The sequence below is a fragment of the Grammomys surdaster genome, unplaced genomic scaffold, assembly GCF_004785775.1.
Source record: "Grammomys surdaster isolate TR1022 unplaced genomic scaffold, NIH_TR_1.0 1164, whole genome shotgun sequence".
Classification (NCBI taxonomy): domain Eukaryota; kingdom Metazoa; phylum Chordata; class Mammalia; order Rodentia; family Muridae; genus Grammomys; species Grammomys surdaster.
In genome coordinates, this window is record NW_021605583.1 from 4,893,139 (window position 1) to 4,912,306 (window position 19,168).

Consider the following 19,168-nt stretch of genomic DNA (forward strand, 5'->3'; position numbering starts at 1 on the left):
AACCCTTTCTCAAAAAACAAAAAAAAAAAAAAAAAAAAAAAAAAAGTGAGATTTTTGACTAATGAAGAACAGAATATATTTTTCAGCCTCAAAAAAAAGCAACCAACTCCTGGAATAACAGCTTTCTTTAACAAATGTCTAGTGCACCATTTTTTTTTCTAATCATTTTTTTTTTCGGGAGATCAAAATAAAATCCTTGGCCAAGCAGAGTCAAATGTCCCCTCCCCAACCCCAGCCACACAGTGTCAGTGGCTGGCTGGGATGTTGGATAACAGACTGGTTAGAAAGGAAATGGAAAAACTAGAGGCGGGCAATCAATGAGGGGACCTGGGGCAGGGTGGATGGGGGTACAGGCAGGTCCCTAGACACACCTGTGTCTTGGGATAGACTGGCACTGTAGCTGTCGCTTTCAGTGACAGTGACACCGTGCTGGGAGCCCACAGTGCGCCAGTCGGAGGTGAGGGTCCGGGCAGGGGTGGAAGCCTGGCACTTGGTCAAGGTCCACTGGCTTGAGTAACGGTTCCGGGTGCTGTGGGCTGATTTCACGTTCTTCCTGGACACTGGATCTGCACAGAGGGAGGCAAGAGATAGCACCCTCCAAATGTGGTCACTCAGGCACAGACAGCTGGCACTTAGCACAAAAACAGTGGGGAGCGACGGCGGAGGCAGAAGTGGTAACAGGCTCCCCTGGGAAGGTTGGCTATGCAGTTTTCCTGACCATGTGATTTGCTCCACAGAAAAGTGACAGAAAAACTGTAGGAGCAGTGGGTGGCATCCTGACTCCCCCAAGAGTCCTTCCACGTGAGAAAGAATAGGACGCTCTGTTCTGTTGTCTTTTTATAACTGTCATCGCTTGTGTCCTTGATGCCTGAAGTCACTGTTTGCCACAGAAAGCCCTTGGAGAGCATGAAGACCCAACCCTTGACCAAAATTTCTAAAGTAACTAAGAGCCTGAGAGAGAGATAGGGTTAGCAACACCCAAGGTCGTTTATAACTAGAACGTCCGTGGTCAAGGTCTCCAGACTCCAGAACCTATCCCTTTCCATTGTATGCTCTCTCTCCGTTTCTGTCTCAAAATGTATGTTTTCAGATGTGTTCACGTATGTGCATGTGTGTATTCGTGTGTGGAAGCCAGAGGTTGATGTCTGTTGTCTTCCAGCTGCCTGGGCTTCTGAGGTAAGGCCCCTCACTAAAACGGGAGCTCATCAATTTGGCTAGGCTGGCTGGGTAGTGAGCTCTAGTGAGCCTCCATCTGTATCCCCAGAGCTGATATTACAGATGTGTACATCTGTTCCTGGGTTTTTGTATGGGAGATGGGGATTCAAACCAAAGTCCCCAGGCTTTTGCAGATGTGCTTTAGTGACTAAGCCCACCCACTCACCCTCACTTCTTCCCTTCTTTTATTTTTAAATTTAAATTAACTCTACCCCATGGAGAATTAAAAAACCCTCCCCAACTCTTTGGCATTGATGCATACTGGTTCCTGGTCGGATGTCTGACATGTCGATGAGGGGTCCCGTGCTCTGGATGAGGGCTGGATGATGCAAAGAAACACCAGTACAGAAGCTCTGTGGGTTGACAGCTTGGCTGAACTCAGCATCGGTTACAGGGATGGTGGCCTTGTCATCTCCTAGAGAGAGAAAGATAATCACCTGATGTCCTCCTCAAATTTTTATATGTCTTTATCCAGTGCTGAGTTTCAGAAAGGCCAAGGCTCTCTCCATTGGAAGAAAAGGAAGGTTGGCCCTTGAGAAGAGCTGTGGTGAATTCCAGGGGTGCTGAGTGGGGGGAAGGGTGCTATAGCTCGATCCTGGGCACAGCCATGGGGCTTTCAGTTGTCCTCCATGAGCTGTGGCCTGGGGAAGCACACCTAGAACAGGTCACTCACCCAGCTGCTTGATGCCCTCCTTGTCCTCAATGAGCAGCTGGACCCTCGGGATGTCAATGTGGAGCCGTGGGCCCTGGGGTGGCCCTTTCACAGGAGTGTCAAAGCTTCTGTTGTTCTTGCTGTGGAAGAAGGAAAGGAAGTGGGTGGCTCAGGAGCCAAAGAAGGTTGGGGTAAGGGGCTCTGCAGATCAAAGAGAGAATTGATCGATACCCCTTTAGGTGGCTCCAGTATAGGGGAGCAAGGGGAGAAGAAGGAGGAAGGGGAGTAGGAACAGGAGAGCAAAGAGAAAGCAGTTAATTGACCCCTACCTTATCAGCATTTCTGCCAAACTCTTTGCATCTACAAAACAGTAGAGAGGAGGCTGGGTGAGAATGGAGTTTGAGCAGGGAGAGCCCCAGTGAGGACACTGTCTAAAATGGCAATTTGTCTAAAGAGTGGAAAGCCCCCAAAACAGCAACGGTAAGGTTTCATGGTTTCCAGTTTGCTGTTGCCTTAGGTCTGGCTGCCTTTTCTTAGTTGTTTGTTTTGTTCCATCTAACAGAGAGCTCATCCTAAAGAAGAGAGGGTAGCCCCAGCACTCTACTTCATGAACCAACTGTAATTTAACAAGAGGCTATGGCATGCTGGATCCTGAGCCTTCCCTTAGGGAAAGGGGAGAGAATCAGATGAGACCGAGGTGGTTAGTGAGAAGCACTGGATGACTGAGCTCGCACACCAGCCAAGAGACATTATGTCTTTCCTCTGGAGCAGTGGTTCTCAACCTTCCTAATGCTGCGACCCTCTAATATATAGTTCCTCGTACTGTGGTGATCTTCAACTATAAAGTATTTCCTTACCACTTTATAAATGTAATTTTGACACATATTTGTTATATATTGTAATGTGAGTATCTGATATGTGACCCCAGAGGGGTCGAGATCCACAGGTTGAGAACCTCTGCTCTAGGGTATCTGTGCTCCAAAGTTCACTAATGGACTTGAGAGTCCATGCTATATCTCAAGGGAGCCTTGAATCTCACTCAGACTCCATGGTGATGATACTGGAATGGGAGGCGAAGAGTGTATCTAAAGTACTAGAGCCCAGAAGCTGAGAGTGACCTGTCAGACTGGAGATAGTGTTATGCCTGCATCCAACCACCCATCTACTTAAATATCCACCCAACCACTCACCCATCCATCAAAATATCCACCCATCCATAGATCCATCCATCTATCCATCTACCCATCCACTGATCCAAATATCAGCGCATCCAACTAGTTTTTTGATGCAGTCTCACAAATTCCAGGCTGGCCTCAAACTTGAATTTCCGTCATTGCAGGGGATAGTCTTGAGTTTCTGGTTCTTCCACACTAACTACCCAAGTTCTAGGTTTACTGGTGTATACTGTCGTGCCTAGCTTATGCAGCGCTGAGGATCAAACCCTAGGCTACGGGCATGCTAGGCAAGCACTTCCAACTGATCTATGTCCCCATGCCTCCCATCTAACTTCTCAATCATCTACCCAAACAACTCTTCACCTACTGACTCATCTATGCAACAATTCATTCAGTATCCAACCGTCCATATTTCCACTTATATATCCAGCTATCCTTACCACTATGTAACCACCTATTCAACCATTCTTACAATCATTCCACTATCCAACTATTCTTTTAACAAAATACATGGATGGCTATATCATGCATCAAACTGTTACCTGTTATCCATCAAAATACCCCTCCTCTCATCCACTTACCACGCAACCATTTATGTATCCAAACCTTCACCAAACCATCCATCTGTCCATTCTTGTATTTATTCTATCAACCACATAGTCAATCATCCATTTAAATGTTCAATCATCATCCAACCATCCAAGCACTCATTTGTCCAGGTATTGACTGAATGATCCATTCTTTCATCCCCTCTGGTCCCGAGCCGGCCGTGGAGAGGTTAGTAATTCCCTCTTCTGTGTTACTATTGTCCCCTGGCCTCTCACATTAAGTAGTGAACTCTGTAAGTATATGGCGCCTCGTCTTCATCTCTGCATCTCTACCGTTTAACAATATCTACTTTGCACCAGACTCCGAATATTTGAGTGAGAAAACATGAAGTAACCGGTAGGTGCTGGGACTGACTATCAAGGAACATGAGAGTCATTCACACCAGGCAATGGTGTTAAGTGTTGAAAAGGGGAACCTATTCAAATTATCCCATATTTGACACACCATGGAAACTTCCTGGCCAGGAATTGAACATGGCCCTAGAGAGATGCATTTGCCGATGAATGTGGAACTATTTGCATATGTTATAATCAACATGGCTTTACCAGTGTGAACCTGTATAAATGTCAGCCCTAGTTGGTGCAGGCACAAAATCCTGGCGACACAGAGGAGAAACTATGGGACTCCGTAAGTCTAAGGAGACTTAAGACGGTTTGAGTGACATGTATTCCTTTCAGGGGACACAGGTTCTGTCTCTTGCCCAGGAGGTTCTACGGTCCACCGAAGGGTGGCCAGTGTGGCTGGGAGTCACCACCCTCTCTCCCTGAAAGCTGGTAGAAAAGTCTCTCACCTCGGAGCCTCTTCAGCCGTTTCTCCTTCCTCTTCTTTCGTACAACAAAAAGCAGCGCCACCCCAAGGGTGGCCAGGATGACCGGACAGCCAATGGTGAACAGCTTCTTCACATCATCACCTTCTCCTTGAGCAGACTTGATGGGTGGGATGGTGCCTAAGTGGGGGGTGGGGCAGAGAAGAGAATCGGGATGCTAGGAGAGTCCCATGGGTGGGGAGCCTGCTGATGATTTCTTTGTCCTTGGTCTCCAACCCCCCACCTCCTAGTCCAGAGCTGTAGCCTTCCCCCCTCTGCTCCCCTAAATTTTGGATCCATCAGGACATCCATGAGTAGTTACATAGCTTTTATGCTATATTAATGACTTTCTGGTTCTGTTTTAGAATTTTCCTGATCTCTCTCAGGGTTATTTTTCCGCCTGGTCAGGTTTTATGTTTAATCCTGGAGTGGGGATTGATGGAATTACATTCTCACATCTGGTTGGGCATGAGAGGAACAAAGCAGAGAGAAGTCATGTGGGGAATCCTGCAATCTCTTCCCCTGATGGAGAATAGCTCCTTTGTCATGCCCAGACCCTGTCCTCACTCCCACCACGAGCAGCATTTTCTGTCTCTGGGGCCTGCAGGAAGGCAAAGATAGACTCTACCAATATAAACCTCTGCTAAACCCCGATCCTTGCCTGTTTCCCAAGTTGTGTTTAAGAATCATCTTCTACATGAAGACTTTCTTGTTGAGGCCTATCTCCTGAGACTGTTTCCAAAGTATGTAGGTGGACTTAGTTTAGCTTGTGACAATTGGACCCTATGAGCTTAGTTTTCTTTTACCCAATGCATCCCCTCTCTCTCGCTCTGAGTGTGTGTGTGTGCGTGTGTGTGTGTATGTATGTGTGTGTGTGTGTGTGTGTGTGTGTCTGGTGAAGCATCTCTATGGGGTAGACACGAGTTAGGTGCTCACCAAATACACATGTTCTTGATATATTTCCCAGACTTCCTTGCAGTTAGATTAGGGTCACATGATTAGTTAGAACAACAGAGGGTAAAAAACAAGTGATAATTTTTTTTTTCTTAGCTAGAGCAAAGCCCTGGGTTTGATCCCCAACACACACACACACACACACACACACACACACACACACACACACACACACACACACACGCATGCACACACACACACTCACACACATGCATGCACATACACACAAAGAAGTGATAAAAATCAGCCCCTTCGAAGCAGTTAGTAACTGATGAGCCTTTTATCTTTGGGGTAAGGGTCATGTTCAAGATGACGTAGCTAAATGGTGATTGTCAACCAGCTCTCTCAGGACTTTATCCGCACAAGAAAGGAATCTTCCCTGTGTGGAGCCACCAGGTTCTTAGTATTTGTTACTGCAAAGCAGGCTGTTTATCTTGATTAATACACTTGGCTAGCCGAGGAGTCAGGGGGCAGGACCTCAGTTCCATCTCGGCTTACCTCACCCTCTTCATCTCCCTGAAGCAACGCACAGCAAGAACTGCATCGTGTTCAAAGACTTTCACCTGCCCGTCAAGACGGGCCACCAGTAGATCTGCCTACCTGCTACCAATCGGATGGCCCTCTGTATTAATGGATCTCTATCCTGGGTTTATTGCCATCTGCTTCTATTTGTTCTTCTCATTAGATACGGGGGAGCTGTCCCATCCCATCCTCTCCAACTCACTGCCATCGTAGTCCAGGGTGGCAAACTGGGCGGTCTCGTTGCCACAGCCGGCACTGTTGCAAGCCCTCATGCGGAGCTCATACCACGTCGCTTCTCGAAGTTCTGTCAGAAACACCTCTGTGGAGCTGTTGGCTCGGACACCCTGCCAGGCCCAGGTCCCCTTGGGCCGGTACTCCAGGACAATGGCTGTGATGGGGCAGCCCCCATTGTTCCAGCCCTGCAGGTTAAGCCGAGCGTGTGTGGAGTTGATGTGGGTGAAGAGGTGTTGATCTTTGCTGAAGGAAGGTTCTGGGGGACCGGAAGGGGGAAGAGAGATGTTAGGGTGCTCTAGAAGGAAGGAAGGAAGGGGGTCTTTCATCTATCTGGGTAGGCTTTTCCTGGGCAGCTGGGATTATAGCAGGGGTGCCTAGGAGGGGCAAGAGGAGGAAAGGCCCTACAGCAGGGTCCCAGCAGTGAAGGGTGAGAGGTGGAAGGAAGGAAGGAAGGAAGGAAGGAAGGAAGGAAGGAAGGAAGGAAGGAGGGAGAGAAGGAAGGACGCTAACCCCCTGACCCTCCTAGTAAGGAAGTAGGACCTTTTAGTTAATTAGTTAATTAATTTTTGTCAAGGTCTTAGATCAGACTGGCCTCTAACTCCCTATGCAGCCAAAGATGACCTTGAATTTTCTGATCCCCGCCAGGATTAAAGTTTTTGTGGTGATGACCATGCCACCTTGCCACCTCCCCACCCCCAGAGTCCAGCTCACTTTTGCCTGGTGATGAGTTTATCTGGAGATGCCTTCAGCTGATAGAAACAAACCTGAGTCTCCTTCCTCTGGCCCTGTAAGCGCTTGACTCCTCTTTCCCCCTGAGAGCCATGTGTCTCTAACCACTGACGTTGCGTTTGTCGCCCCACCCACCTCCCACCTGGGCCCTGCTCTTTATTGCCACCCCCGACCCGGCCTCACCCCGCCCATGGGTCTTGGCCTCGATGATCTCGCTGATGCGCCCAGAGCCCACACTGTTCTTGGCCGCCAGCTTCACCTTGTACCACGTGCCACACTTGAGGCTGTCTAGCTTGAAGGAGCGTTCGCTGGAGCTGATGAACACATCCTTCCACTCCTCGCTGTTATCCACCGAGTATTGCAGCACGAAGCCTGCAGGAGGGGTTGGCTCGAGTGGGCAAAGCAGAGAAGGGCGGGACAGGAGAGACCCAGCCTTGACTCCAGCGGGAGGTCGTAGGGATGGACATATGCAAATGAGATTCAAAGCTGGAGGCCTGGCGTTGTAGTGCTGGGTCTCTCCATTGCTCTAGCGTTAGGTTTACAGAGCTAGATTTAAGACACTAGCTGTCCTAGGAGGGGCAGGGAGTCCCTGACCAGCAGGGTCCCCATTTGGGAAGAGCATTTTGGAAGTAAGTAGACGTTTAGCCCCCACCTCAGACTACTGAATGAACCCCGCCTGAGCTTCATTCTTACAATCTTTGCTGAGTCACAGAGAGCCCTGATGAGTTTGAGAGGCCCTGATGTCATGTTTGCCTGCTTTGAAAGACTGCGAAACCAAGGTCCGGAGAGGAAAGCACATTAGATCTGCTCTGCTCAGAAATGGAGGGGGTGGAAGCACTCTCCTGAATGTCTCACAGTCTGAATCACCCTCCAGAGTCTCAGGGACTATGGGACCAAGGATTAGAAACAGGTGAACAATTCCCTCCGCTCCTTACCTCTGATGGAGCTTCCCCCGTTGTCCCCCGGAATCCAGGTCAGGGTGATGGAAGAGGCAGAGGTTTTGGAGACAGTGAGGCGGGGCTGGTCCGGGGGAACTGTGAAGGAAAGACACCAGCTCTCAGTGGAAAAGGTATGAAATGTCCCAACAGGAAAGTGCTGGCTCTCCCACATCCCTTCCCATCCCTTACACATCTTCTTCCTTTCTCACCTCAGTTCCACCAAGGTCTCCCCTCCCCCCCCTCCCCCACCAACCAGGGTTGGCTTTCTCTGTTATTCAGCCTCTTTAGCAGGTTGGGATTCTTGTCCCTGTCAGGCACTCAAAACACTTGCTTTGCGGAGTCTCACCTTGTACCAGAAGGTTGACGATGATGGTGTCAAAGCCACCAGTGTTGGTGGCCGTGCAGGTGTAATAGCCGGAGTCTTCCGCCTTCACAGCACGAAGCAGCAGTGTACCGTTTGTGTGGATGAGCCGGTGTCCATCCAAGGACACGGGGATTGCTGAGTCTTCACTGCCAGACCAGGAGTGGCATGGGTTAGGACACACCCTCCCTAGTCCTGTTCCACCCTCCCACGTGTGAGGGCAAATGGAAGAAAGGCAGGAGGAAGCTTGCAGGGCATTTTGGGTTCTTGGGGTTTTGTTCTGGACTTCCCAAGGATTTCCAGAGAACTCCTGTCTTTTCGCCCACACAGGAAGAAGGTTATGGCTGAGGGAGGGGAAGCAGTGGTTTGGAAACGGCTACAAGCAGTGTCATATGCTATGCAGGACCACCACGGGGCAGAGTGATGGCCAAGCAGGTCTCTGTCTCTCTGGGGCCACACCACTCCTCCAGGGCTGACCGCGTACCTGTCCTTGGTCCACTTCACGGCTGGGGCGGGATCCCCCACTGAATTGCAAGGCAGCCGGACATCTTTCATCCAGGGTGTTGTTACAGTGCCTCCGAATGAGATGATCTTTGCTGGGGCTATAGAGAAGAGAACATGAGGGCCACCCTGCTCTTCACCCTTCACGTTCCCCCAGCCCCGTTCACAGGGCTCCCGCATTGATAGTGCAAGTCAGGGGAGACTTTTGGATAAACTGGCTGCTTTGGTGGAGGTGATCCTGTGACAGAATGGGGACAAGGCCCGGTGGGACCTGAGGTCTGCTGGTTCTGAAGAAGATGGTGGGTGACGAGAATTCCGGGCCGTCTAGGTGGTGATGGTGTTCTAGCAGGGGCAAGGCACACAAGGAGAAGGGCAAGTTGGGTAGGAGAGGCTGTGTGTACACGTGTTTAAGTATGAACTTGTGTGAGTTTGTGTAAGTGTGGCAGAAGTGCAGTTGTCCAAGTGCTCTACCTCACGGGATAGCTGCATTTGTGTAGGAATGGGTTGTATTTGATACCCACAGGGGCAGGGGACAGGCTATCTGCCACGAATTCAGGACCTAGGACCTTGTCCTGGGAAGGTGGCAGGCTCTAGGCTCCTTTGCTTTGGAAGGAGGTGAGATCTGGAGAAAGGGTAGGCGGTAGCCTAAGAAGGAGGAAAGGAGGTGAGGATGTGGAGAAAGGAGGTCTGACTCAGAGCCACAAGGCTCAACACGGCACATCTCAACTGTCCGGGATGGCCAGGCCATGCAGCTGGATGGAAGACTGCAAGTGTGAGCCTCTAGCTTACCAAGGACCCTCAGGTGGATGCTCAGTGGCTCTGTCCCTGGAGGCCAACAGGAAGGCTTCTTTCCTTCCAAGACAAGCTTGGCCTGGGAGAGTCAGGTGAGCTTGGGATTGGCTGGGAGAGGAAAAGGGGCAAGAGGAAGGGCCTAGAGGCCAGAGACACCAGAAGACTTGAAACTCACAGTGGCCAGTTCCTCTGCCCCTTGGCCAAGACAGACAAGAAGCCATTGTTCTATTGTGTGAGTGATCCTGTGTTTTGGGTAGGGCCTCAGAGCTATCATTGTCTTAAAAGATTTGGAACACCTATGGGCAGAATACCTCATGCCCAGATCAGGAATCCTTGACCTGAGAAGGTCTTGTTCCCGAGTCTGTGGTGAATAAAGGATCATTACCAGAGACAGTCTTCTGCCTGCCCTTTCTGGTTGCAGCATGGTACTCTCTCTGGAGTCCTAAAGGCCCCGTGGAAGGATCAATGTACCCCATATCCTGAGATGCCCCTCTTTCAGGAGCTGAGTGCTAAGACCAAGGCTCTGCTGAGGATGGGAGCTGGAGGGGACTCTCAAGTCAGAGGAGAGTTAACAGCTTAACCAGTGAGGCTTTAAGAGTGGACCTGATTGTAGCCTGCTGTGTGACTTTTCCAGAGTCAGGGGGCAGCAGAGGCTTATTCTTCAGTAGATGGAGAAAGGAGACTAGTGGCCAACTCCTCACAGTTAAAGTCTTAGGTATCAGGGAGGGGACACAGCGCCTATTTTGGAAGAGCCAGAATTCTGCAAATGAGCTTCTGGAAGCTTCTGTCAGACCCCAGGCACAGGCTTCTCACCCTTGCCAGCAGGCTCAATGGTGACCTTCTCGCTGCTGTTCCCCCTGCCTGCAGAGGTGACCGCAGCCACCCATAGCAAGTACTGCTGTCCCCGGTTCAGGTGGGCGATCCTGTAGAAGAGCTGTTCAGGACTGGTCTCATACTCACTGGGAGCCTGTGGCAGAGACAAAGTCACACTGTGAGACAGGAGCTGTGCCTTGGCCCCTTGCCTGCCATTGTCCTTGGTTCTTCCGGCTGGAGGCAGGATCTGTCCAGCACGCTCTTTCCCAGCCTGAGAACAGTGGACAGCCCCGCGCTGGGCTCGCCCCAGGAGCTGATGGAGCCAGTCCTGCAGTATTTGTAGGCCACCCTTAGTACCCCTCTCGGTTATATAGGCTCTAGTGGCTGCGGCTACAGGCCAACACTAGGGGTATTTTGAGTAAATGATGAGAAGCAGTCAGAGAAAGGAGAAGGAGGGACTCGGGGTCTCAGGAAGACCACAAGCGAAGAGAAAGGTTCTGTGGAGAAGCCAAATGACTGCCTTTGCCTTGTTAGGGCTGTAGCCAGCCCTCCAGCCTGTCCCCTGCTTAGTCACCTCCCCGCCCTGCCACCTAATTACACTCTTTCCTTCTCAGGAAGGGGTAGAGAGGCATCAGGGAGAGTTTTACTGGGCAGTGCTTTATTAGTGATTATTAGTGGTATGGATCACTGTATATATTTGTAGGTTACATAAATCTATAACATTTTTTTTAACCAAATGACAGTTTTGACAAGTTGCCAACAAAACAATATCAGATCCCAGTGGTTTTTACCAGTTGCTTTGATGAAAAGATTATGTTGCCTTGGAAACCAGAGGCTCAGATATTGAAATGAATTTGAGAAGGCGCTTTTGATAAGCGCTAGTTTGTAGACCTCCTGTCAGCCTCTTCCCTGGCATCGGCCGGATGGGGCTGACTTTCATTTTATTTTATTTTTTTGGCCAGCCTCAGGGAATGGGGGAGAGGAGAGCGCTAGAGCCCCCCTGAGATCAGGGCACAAGTCCAAGGAGGGGGAACAGTTCCTGGAACAGATGGGGGCCCTGAGGCCAGAGGGAACTGGTAATTAGTTATCTCTGCAGTCGTGAGATCGTGCACGCAGGCTCTCTTGCACATGGCTGTGTAGATGCACACATGTGCTGAGAGACGGATGTCACCGAGGGACATTCTCCACAGCCAATGGGAGAGCCAAAGGACCCAAGGACTTGTAACAGGAAAAAAAGAAACATCCTTTTCTTGGCCTGAGGTTGTCTGTAGGGAAATGTTGGGAGAAGGTTCATACACCCTTATAATGTGCATAGGTATCCTGGCACCGTCTCTCCTGCCTTCCTGGTGCAGCGTGGGGGGAGTGATGCTGTGTACAATTCCTGTTGAGGACAGGTGCAGAGCCACTCTAAGCCCTCTTAAGCTAGGGCATCTGGGGACGGGTGAGTTCACGCCAGTGCATGACTGTAGGAAGGTGCAGTGGCTTCAAGGCTTGCTGTCATTACCAGGCACGTAACCCATGTGACCTGAGCTCCGCCTCCCACCTCTCCTTCCTTCCCCAGGTAGGGGAGCTTAGTTCTTTGGCAAATTAGGAACAATACAACCTTGCCTCTTCTGGGCTGTGACTCTGAGTCACCCTGAGGCAAGGAGTGCACAATTATTTGAAAATTGGAATGCAGTTCTGTGCTCATTTCCTGTGGGTATAGAGGGGTGTGTGTGTGTGTGTACGTACATCTATGCTTGTGCGTGCATATACATGTATGTGTGGATAGATGCTTAAATGCTTGTGCTTGTATGTCAATGTGGACTTGAGAATACATTTGTGTTTGCCCAGGGCAGGAAAGTATGTCTTTTCCTTGAAGATCTTTTGTGTGTGTGTGTGTGTGTGTGTGTGTGCATATTTGAGTATGTATGTGTACATGTCTGTATAGCTGTGTGTATGCACATGTTTGTGTGGGAGTATGTGAGTGTGTGTGGGGGTCAGAGGCCAATATATCAGTATTTTTTTTCCTCAGAAGCTGTTCACATTGTTTTGTTTTCTTTTCGAGACAGTGTTTCCCACTGGGTCCTGTGCTTCACCATTAGCCTAGGCTGGCTTGTCCTGGAGCCCAGGGATCTGCTTGCCTTCAGCATTTCAAACTGATAGTGAGCTTCCTGCCTCAGTCTCCCCTGAGCTAGGACTGCAGGTATTGATTCTCCATATCCAGAGATATAGCAGCATTTTGCCAAGATTCTAGGACTGTAGGTACCAAACTACCACATTCAGAGAGATAGTGGCATTTTACCAAGATTCTAGTCTCTTCCTTTTAATCTGGACTCCCCATACATCCCTTGAAATTCTTTTAAAACAATATTGTCATTTCTCCTAAATAAGACTTGGTGAATACAAAGCTATAGAAAAAAAGCAAAGAATGAAAAAAAAACCCATCCCTCAATAGGCAATAATTATATGTCTTTCTAATCATAGAGGCAAAAATTAAAAAATGATTGATAGATTTAAGTTTTCTAAAAAATTATCATACCTCAACACAAAGTGAAAGGCATGAATTTGCAGCTACTTGCAATTTATACAATAGACCATGGTTGTTATCCTTAATATGGAAAGAACATTGACAAATCAATAAGCAAATTGCAAGCAACCCAAATAACAAGATGAACACAAGATAAGAACGGAAAGTGACTCAAAGAAAAGAACCAATAAGCATTTGCAAACGAACAACCCAATAAGTAATCTAAGAAGGAAAACTTAAAGTAAGACAACTATTAAAATAAAACCCAAGTGGCAAAATAGAAACGCAATTCCGAAATCAGTGTATATTCAGAAACCTGGGTGCTCTGTGGCACACACATATGCCTTTGTGCTGTTGGAGAGTGACTTGAAAGCATGCATGCAGGGCCTCTGTAACCCAGAAATACCGACATATGTCCGTGAAGCTTTGTAAAGAAAGTTCACAGGAGTATTATTTACAAGGATGAATATGAAGTGATACTTATAGGCAGGAGAGAGGCCTTGTAGAATAGGTTGTGCCACTCAAAACTGTGTTTTGAACACCTGGTAGGCTGGAGACGTAGCTTAGCTTAGTCGGTAGACTGCTTGACTAGTTAGTGTGTGCACAAAGCCTTGGGTTTAATTCCTAGCACTGTGTGTGTGTGGTGTATGTGTATGAGTGTGTGTGTGTGTGTGTATGTATGGTGTATGTGTGTGTGTGGTGTGTGTGTATACGTGTGTGTATACATGTGTTCGGTGTATGTGTGTGTGGTTTGTGTGTGTGGTATATGTGTGTGAGTGTGTGTGTGTGTGGTGTATGTGTGTGGCGTGTGTGTGCATGCGTGTGTGTATACATGTGGGTGTGTGTGTGTGTGAGACATGTTTGTCATCTCAGAACTTGGAAGGCAGAGGGATCAAAACCTATTATTAATTTTTTTCAAGGCATAGTTTCTATGTGTAGCCCCCTGGCTGTACTGGAACTTGCTTTGTAGACCAGGCTGACCTCGAATTTAGAGATCCGCCTGCCTCTGCCTCCCGAGTGCTGGGATTAAAAGCGTGGTGGCATTAAAAGTTTAAGATCATCCTTAGAGCCTGGAATATGTGAAATCTTGTTTCAAAAACAACAACAAAAAAAATAAAACAAAAACAACAAAAACCCTCAGTGACGACGACAACAACAAAATCCCATGACAATCACAAGCGAATATAGAAAATAACTTTCATAAGTTGAAGCTTGTATATGAAAAAGATATAACATGTAAACTTTTGTTTTAATATTATGTAAAAAAAAAAACCCGCTACAATCCCATTGTCTCTGTGCAGATCAATGTAGAAGGTCAGGCCTCGTGTTGTGGTACATCCCTGAGGTTTCAGCACTTAGGAGGAGGAGGCAGGGAGGTCAGAGGTCCAAAGCCTTCTTGAGCTACAAAGGGGATTTGAGGTCGGCCTAGGCTACAGAAGGCCCCATCTTACCCTACCCCCCAAAACAACTCTGGAGGGCTGTTTATTAGGGAGAGAACACAGTAACATAACTTTGCCTTTTGTCTTTTTCTTCACTTGAAGGAGTTTCTTATAGCACTCATTTATGTATGGATCCGTGCATGAACGTGTGTGTGTGTGTCTATGTGTGTGTGTGTGTCAGTCCTGTTATTGACTTGTTTATTTCACATATTTATCCATTTAGTGTGTGAATGCATGTGTGCACATGTAGAGACTGGGGGACAACTTGTAGAAGTTGATTCTCCCCACTATGTGGTTTCTGGGGGCTTGAACTCAGCTTTTCAGACTTGGTGGCAATCACCTTTACCCACAGAGCCATCTCGTTGGCCCAAGCTATTATTGTTGCAAAAAGAAACAGGGCCTCTGTACTGAATGAGGCATTTGGTAGAGTTTCATCCTGTCGGATGCAGCTTTGGCTGCTCCCAGTCGTTCATCGTGAGCCTTGCATCCGTGTGCGCATGTTCAGACGCTCCCACCAACGCGTATAAGTGCACCCCGTTTCAGCCAGCTGCTTCTAAGCCTGCATTTACACCATGCTTTAACATGTTTCTTGCATGTGAGTACGCTATCATCCCTAAGGCCTGACCAGAATTCCTCATATTTCCCACGGTAGCTCTCCCCGCAGACCTCAGGGAATTCAGCGTATCTCCCTCCCCTCCGTCCCCAGTCTCCCCATGGAGTTGAACTGAAGTTTTCATCACTGTTTAGCCTTTGTGTGGTACACTCCCATGGAAGTCTCCCCTGAAAGAGAGGGGCTCTTATATGCTCAGGACACAAAGAGACTGGAATAGGATCTCTGCTACATTTGGGTTTTTGATTGTCCCACGTTTTAAGGGCTTGGTGTCTAGCCTGTAGTACTATTATTGGAAGCCCGTGGAACTTTTAAGAGGTATGACCCAGTTGGAGGGAGTTAAGTCATTGGGAGCATGTCCTTCTTCTCTCTCCCTTGTCCTTGAGACAGGGCTTGCTGTTTAGGCTGCAATGAGTGTTTTGTTTACCTCCTAGCTGCAAGCATCTTTCTTACCACATCTTACTCCCTGTCATGATGAGCTGTCTCATCACCAGTGTAGAGACAGGCCATGGGGCCAACTGCTCATGACTGAAACCTGTAAAGCCACGAGTCAGAGCAGACCTCTCCTCTTTAGAAGTGACTACCTCAGATATTTTTCATAGTAACAGAAAGCCAGCTGATGTAGTCCCAGTGTCCTTAGCAGTAGAATAGGGGATGGAGATCAGAAACTGCTGACACCTGGGACAGGATCCCAACCAATCACTGGAGACTCACAAAGCCTGAGTTCATCAGGAGGCCGCCACGAACTGGCCCCTTAGGAAGACTTCATTATCAGAAGCGGACTGTAAAGGCCAAGCTAGAGTGTCTCCCATCCGCTATGAAAAGGAACATGACACGTGTCTAGGGCTTTATAATAGTGGCCAGGCTGTTAGATAGTCCACCATCAGACATGCACCAGTGACTCAGATATTCTTGATAAGTTCTCCACGGCTTGGAATCCAGAGATGAAAAGACCCCACTCCCATGATCTTTGGAGCCTCTGAGACCAACGTAGTCAGCTGTGCCAACAGTTAATGTCCACAGGCAGTTGGGTGATAGAGAAATAGGTCCCAGTAGGACTCAACAAAGGCAAAGGCATGGTAAGAAAAGGATGGTGGGCAGTTTGGTGGTATGAGAACTGAGAGAAAAGGGGAAGGGAGAAGGGGGGACAGAAGACATGTTGAAAACATTAATGAGTCAACCCCAAGGGTCTACACTAATGCAGAGCAGCTAGACTCAGCGCCCGAGTGTGCACACCTGGCGTTAACACCAGCAGAAGCATAGTGTTCTCAGGTATCATCTGCAGACCCTGTGTCCCAACAAGTCCTCTCCCAGATACCCACTCTGCAAAAAGTGTGATGATCTCCAAGAGAAGACCGCACCCCAAGCCTCCACCCAGGATGTCAGTCAACAGCACCATGTAGAAACACAGGAATACAAGCACAGATATACTCTGAAGCCAAACCGAACGAAGAGCAAGAACCAGCTCTACCTGTGTCCCATACCACTGATGAACGTCACTGACACAAAGCAGGGTTGAGTGACAGGAGCCAGATATATAGCAGGGCTCCACCCACACTAAAGGCTGAGGGAAGCAGCATTCATCCAAGCTGTGGACTTGGGAGGGAGGAGGGAGACAAGGTAATGGAGAAGCATCGGAGGGTTTTTAGGGGTGCTCTAATGTCCTGTACTCTGTCTGAGAGCCACCATATGGGCATGCTGCCAACATTATGTTGCATGTGGCAGTGCCCACGAGGACAGTTGAAGATGCTTATGAATCAGTGGGCTTTCTCTCTGGGAAGAGACTCCTGGCCTCCATTGCGAGGAGTTGTGGTGTTCACTCCAGAAGGGTGGTTCACAAAGCCCCCACGAGGGAGGGGTGAGAGTGGCTTGGCAGCTACAGGCAGCATTCTTAGCCCAATCGAGGGCAACTCTTCCTTCTGCCACTCCCCCAATCCTAAGCCTTGATGTCCCTGCCCCGGAGATATTCTCATAGGTTGTTCCCAACCGCTGAAGTGGCCAAGGGCAGGAGTTTCCACCTGCTCCTGTCTAAGGAATAGATGTGCTGCAGAGAAGTCACTTAGCTGGGTATCAGAAGAGGAGGGAAGGAAGCATATTATGGGGTGTAGGCATATGCAATGTTTTGCCCACCTCATCCTCTCTTTCTTCTCTCTGGGGACTCTGAACGCCCAGTAGAAGTCTGACTTTGGTGCTTGTACCTCTGCCTCGGGCACCCAGAATCAGGGAAGATACTGAAGACTCTTGCCCCCATTGAAGCCCAGGATCTTGTCAGAGATGCCCTTACTCCTAGTTTGTTCCCACCCATCCTCCTCGCCTAGCTCCGCACTGTGGCAGTCATCTGTGGTAGAGGTCCAGCATTGCCTCCAAATCTGGAGAATCCTCATGAAAGGCCACACACTCCCAGAGTCCATGGGCCAGCCAGTCCCTGGGACTGCCTGGGGTCAGCAAGCTGGAAGAGCAGAGCTGAGTGGCTTTCCTTTTTCTCCGTCTGCTTGACTTTGACTCACATGATTCTAGAGGGGCTCCAAAACTGTAACAAGCTTGCAGTCTCTGTAGCAGATGCCTGGCCCAGGATGGATGGCACCCAAGGTTTCATCCACTTGGGTGTAACCAGTACCCATACTTAAAAAGTATTTTTTATTAAATTTATTTACTTATTTGGGAGAGGTACATACATATCATGGTGTGTGTGTGTGTGTGTGTGTGTGTGTGTGTGTGTGTGTGTGCGTAGTGTCAAAAAGCAACTTGTATATGCAGTTTATCTTCTAGCATGTGGGTGCCAAGGCTTAGACTCAGGTCCTTGAGTTTAACAGTGAGCCATCTTGTCCAGAACCCATTCTGAACTATGACTCACAGAAAAGCATAAAGTCCCACACTTTGACTGATGTGTTGTCCCTAAAAGATCCCCTCCTCTGTCCCCCCTCACCACTTACCGGCTGGCCAGACCCAGGGCTAGAACAGAAGATGGTGTATTTTCGGATCACCCCATTGGGCTTGGTTGGGGGCAGCCAGGACACGACCACGCTGCTAGCTGATGAAGGGACAGCTTTGATGCCAGCAGGGGGGCCTGGAACTGAGTAGAGAGAAGATCTGGTCAGTCTAGAGAAGACAGCTCATGTGTGGCAAACAGTGGTGGAAGGGAGAGTGAGTGAGTCTTGGGGAGCTCCTTGGGGTGGACAGAGCTTTGAGCTAGAGAAGGAGGGCCCAGCAGGAGGGCAAGGCGATCCCAAGGGGATGTGACAGGCTCTGAGGTGGAGGCTGGCAAAGGGGACAGCTTCACAAGTGTTTGACCAGGCCAGACATATATAAGCCAGAGAGGAATGAACACAGGAAGAATGCATCTGCTTCCTCTGACCTTAATCCTTGCACCCAGCGCCCTGACTACTGACAGGCCCACGGGGAGCACTCCACCCCACGGATACTCCTCACTTGTCCTGTTAGGCCTGTGAGTTCCTCTAGGTTGGGACCAGGAACTGCTTTTTGCTGTGTGCCCAGAGTATCGTCTTGTGTGCTGGTGAGGTCTTTTCTGTTTGCAGGGAACCGTATCTGGCAAGTGAACTCAGAAATCCACCCCAGAGGCTCATACAGACTTGGGGTGGCCCTGCCTCTCGGGACTGGAGGCCCAGGGCTTTACCTGGGAGAATGGCAGCTTTCTGTCTCAGCCACACTTCCCACCTTTCTCTCTCCGTCCTGTTGTTCTCTTGTCTTCCCACCCCTGCCATTTTTAAAAAATATTCCTTTGGGGGTAATAAATGTACCCTATTCGATTTTTACCGTACCTCCCCCAGCCTCAGTGACTCCACCCATGTGGAGATGAGAATCTTACTAAAGGGTTATGGTGAGAATTAATGTTAAGTAAAATAAAGCACCCGGAACATTGGTACTGCACAGAGGATCTCAACAGATGGTGAGGGACACGGCTTTGGCCTTCTCTCGGCCAGCCCTCAGCGTGTGAGCCACAGTGATTTGGGATCAGTTGATGCTCTTTAGGAGCAGCGTCCATGACGGGGTAGAACCCAGAGGCTGAGAGGCATTCTTGGCTTCATCCTCCTTCTGGGCTGCAGTATCCTGTTGTCAGAACTGCTGTGGCTGTGAGGTGCAAAAGGGTGTGGATGACTCTGGGATAAGTGAGGTTGTGTCTCTTTGCACGCTTTCTCCCTGTTATTGGAAAATATGTGTTAAATTCACAATTGTGTATTTGCCTATTTTTCTGTCTATCATACATATTTATCATCTATCTATCTATCTATCTATCTATCTATCTATCTATCTATCTATCTGCTATCATTCATCTATCTATCTATCTATCT

General features: G+C 48.8%; 1 protein-coding gene across 1 annotated transcript in view; it reads right to left on the reverse strand.

Annotated features, from left to right (window-relative positions):
• The window catches only part of Dscaml1 (DS cell adhesion molecule like 1), a 325,176-nt gene that overhangs the window by 1,934 nt on the left and 304,074 nt on the right, over nt 1–19,168 (reverse strand). The window contains exons 20-31 of the mRNA XM_028783764.1: nt 17,792–17,931; nt 10,301–10,454; nt 8,679–8,796; nt 8,180–8,343; nt 7,831–7,929; nt 7,079–7,267; nt 6,135–6,422; nt 4,442–4,597; nt 2,197–2,227; nt 1,889–2,007; nt 1,478–1,630; nt 372–566 (exon numbers count right to left, since the gene is read on the reverse strand). Of these exons, the coding sequence (XP_028639597.1) occupies nt 372–566; nt 1,478–1,630; nt 1,889–2,007; nt 2,197–2,227; nt 4,442–4,597; nt 6,135–6,422; nt 7,079–7,267; nt 7,831–7,929; nt 8,180–8,343; nt 8,679–8,796; nt 10,301–10,454; nt 17,792–17,931 (1,806 nt within the window). The remainder of the gene's footprint in view (nt 1–371; nt 567–1,477; nt 1,631–1,888; nt 2,008–2,196; nt 2,228–4,441; nt 4,598–6,134; nt 6,423–7,078; nt 7,268–7,830; nt 7,930–8,179; nt 8,344–8,678; nt 8,797–10,300; nt 10,455–17,791; nt 17,932–19,168) is intronic.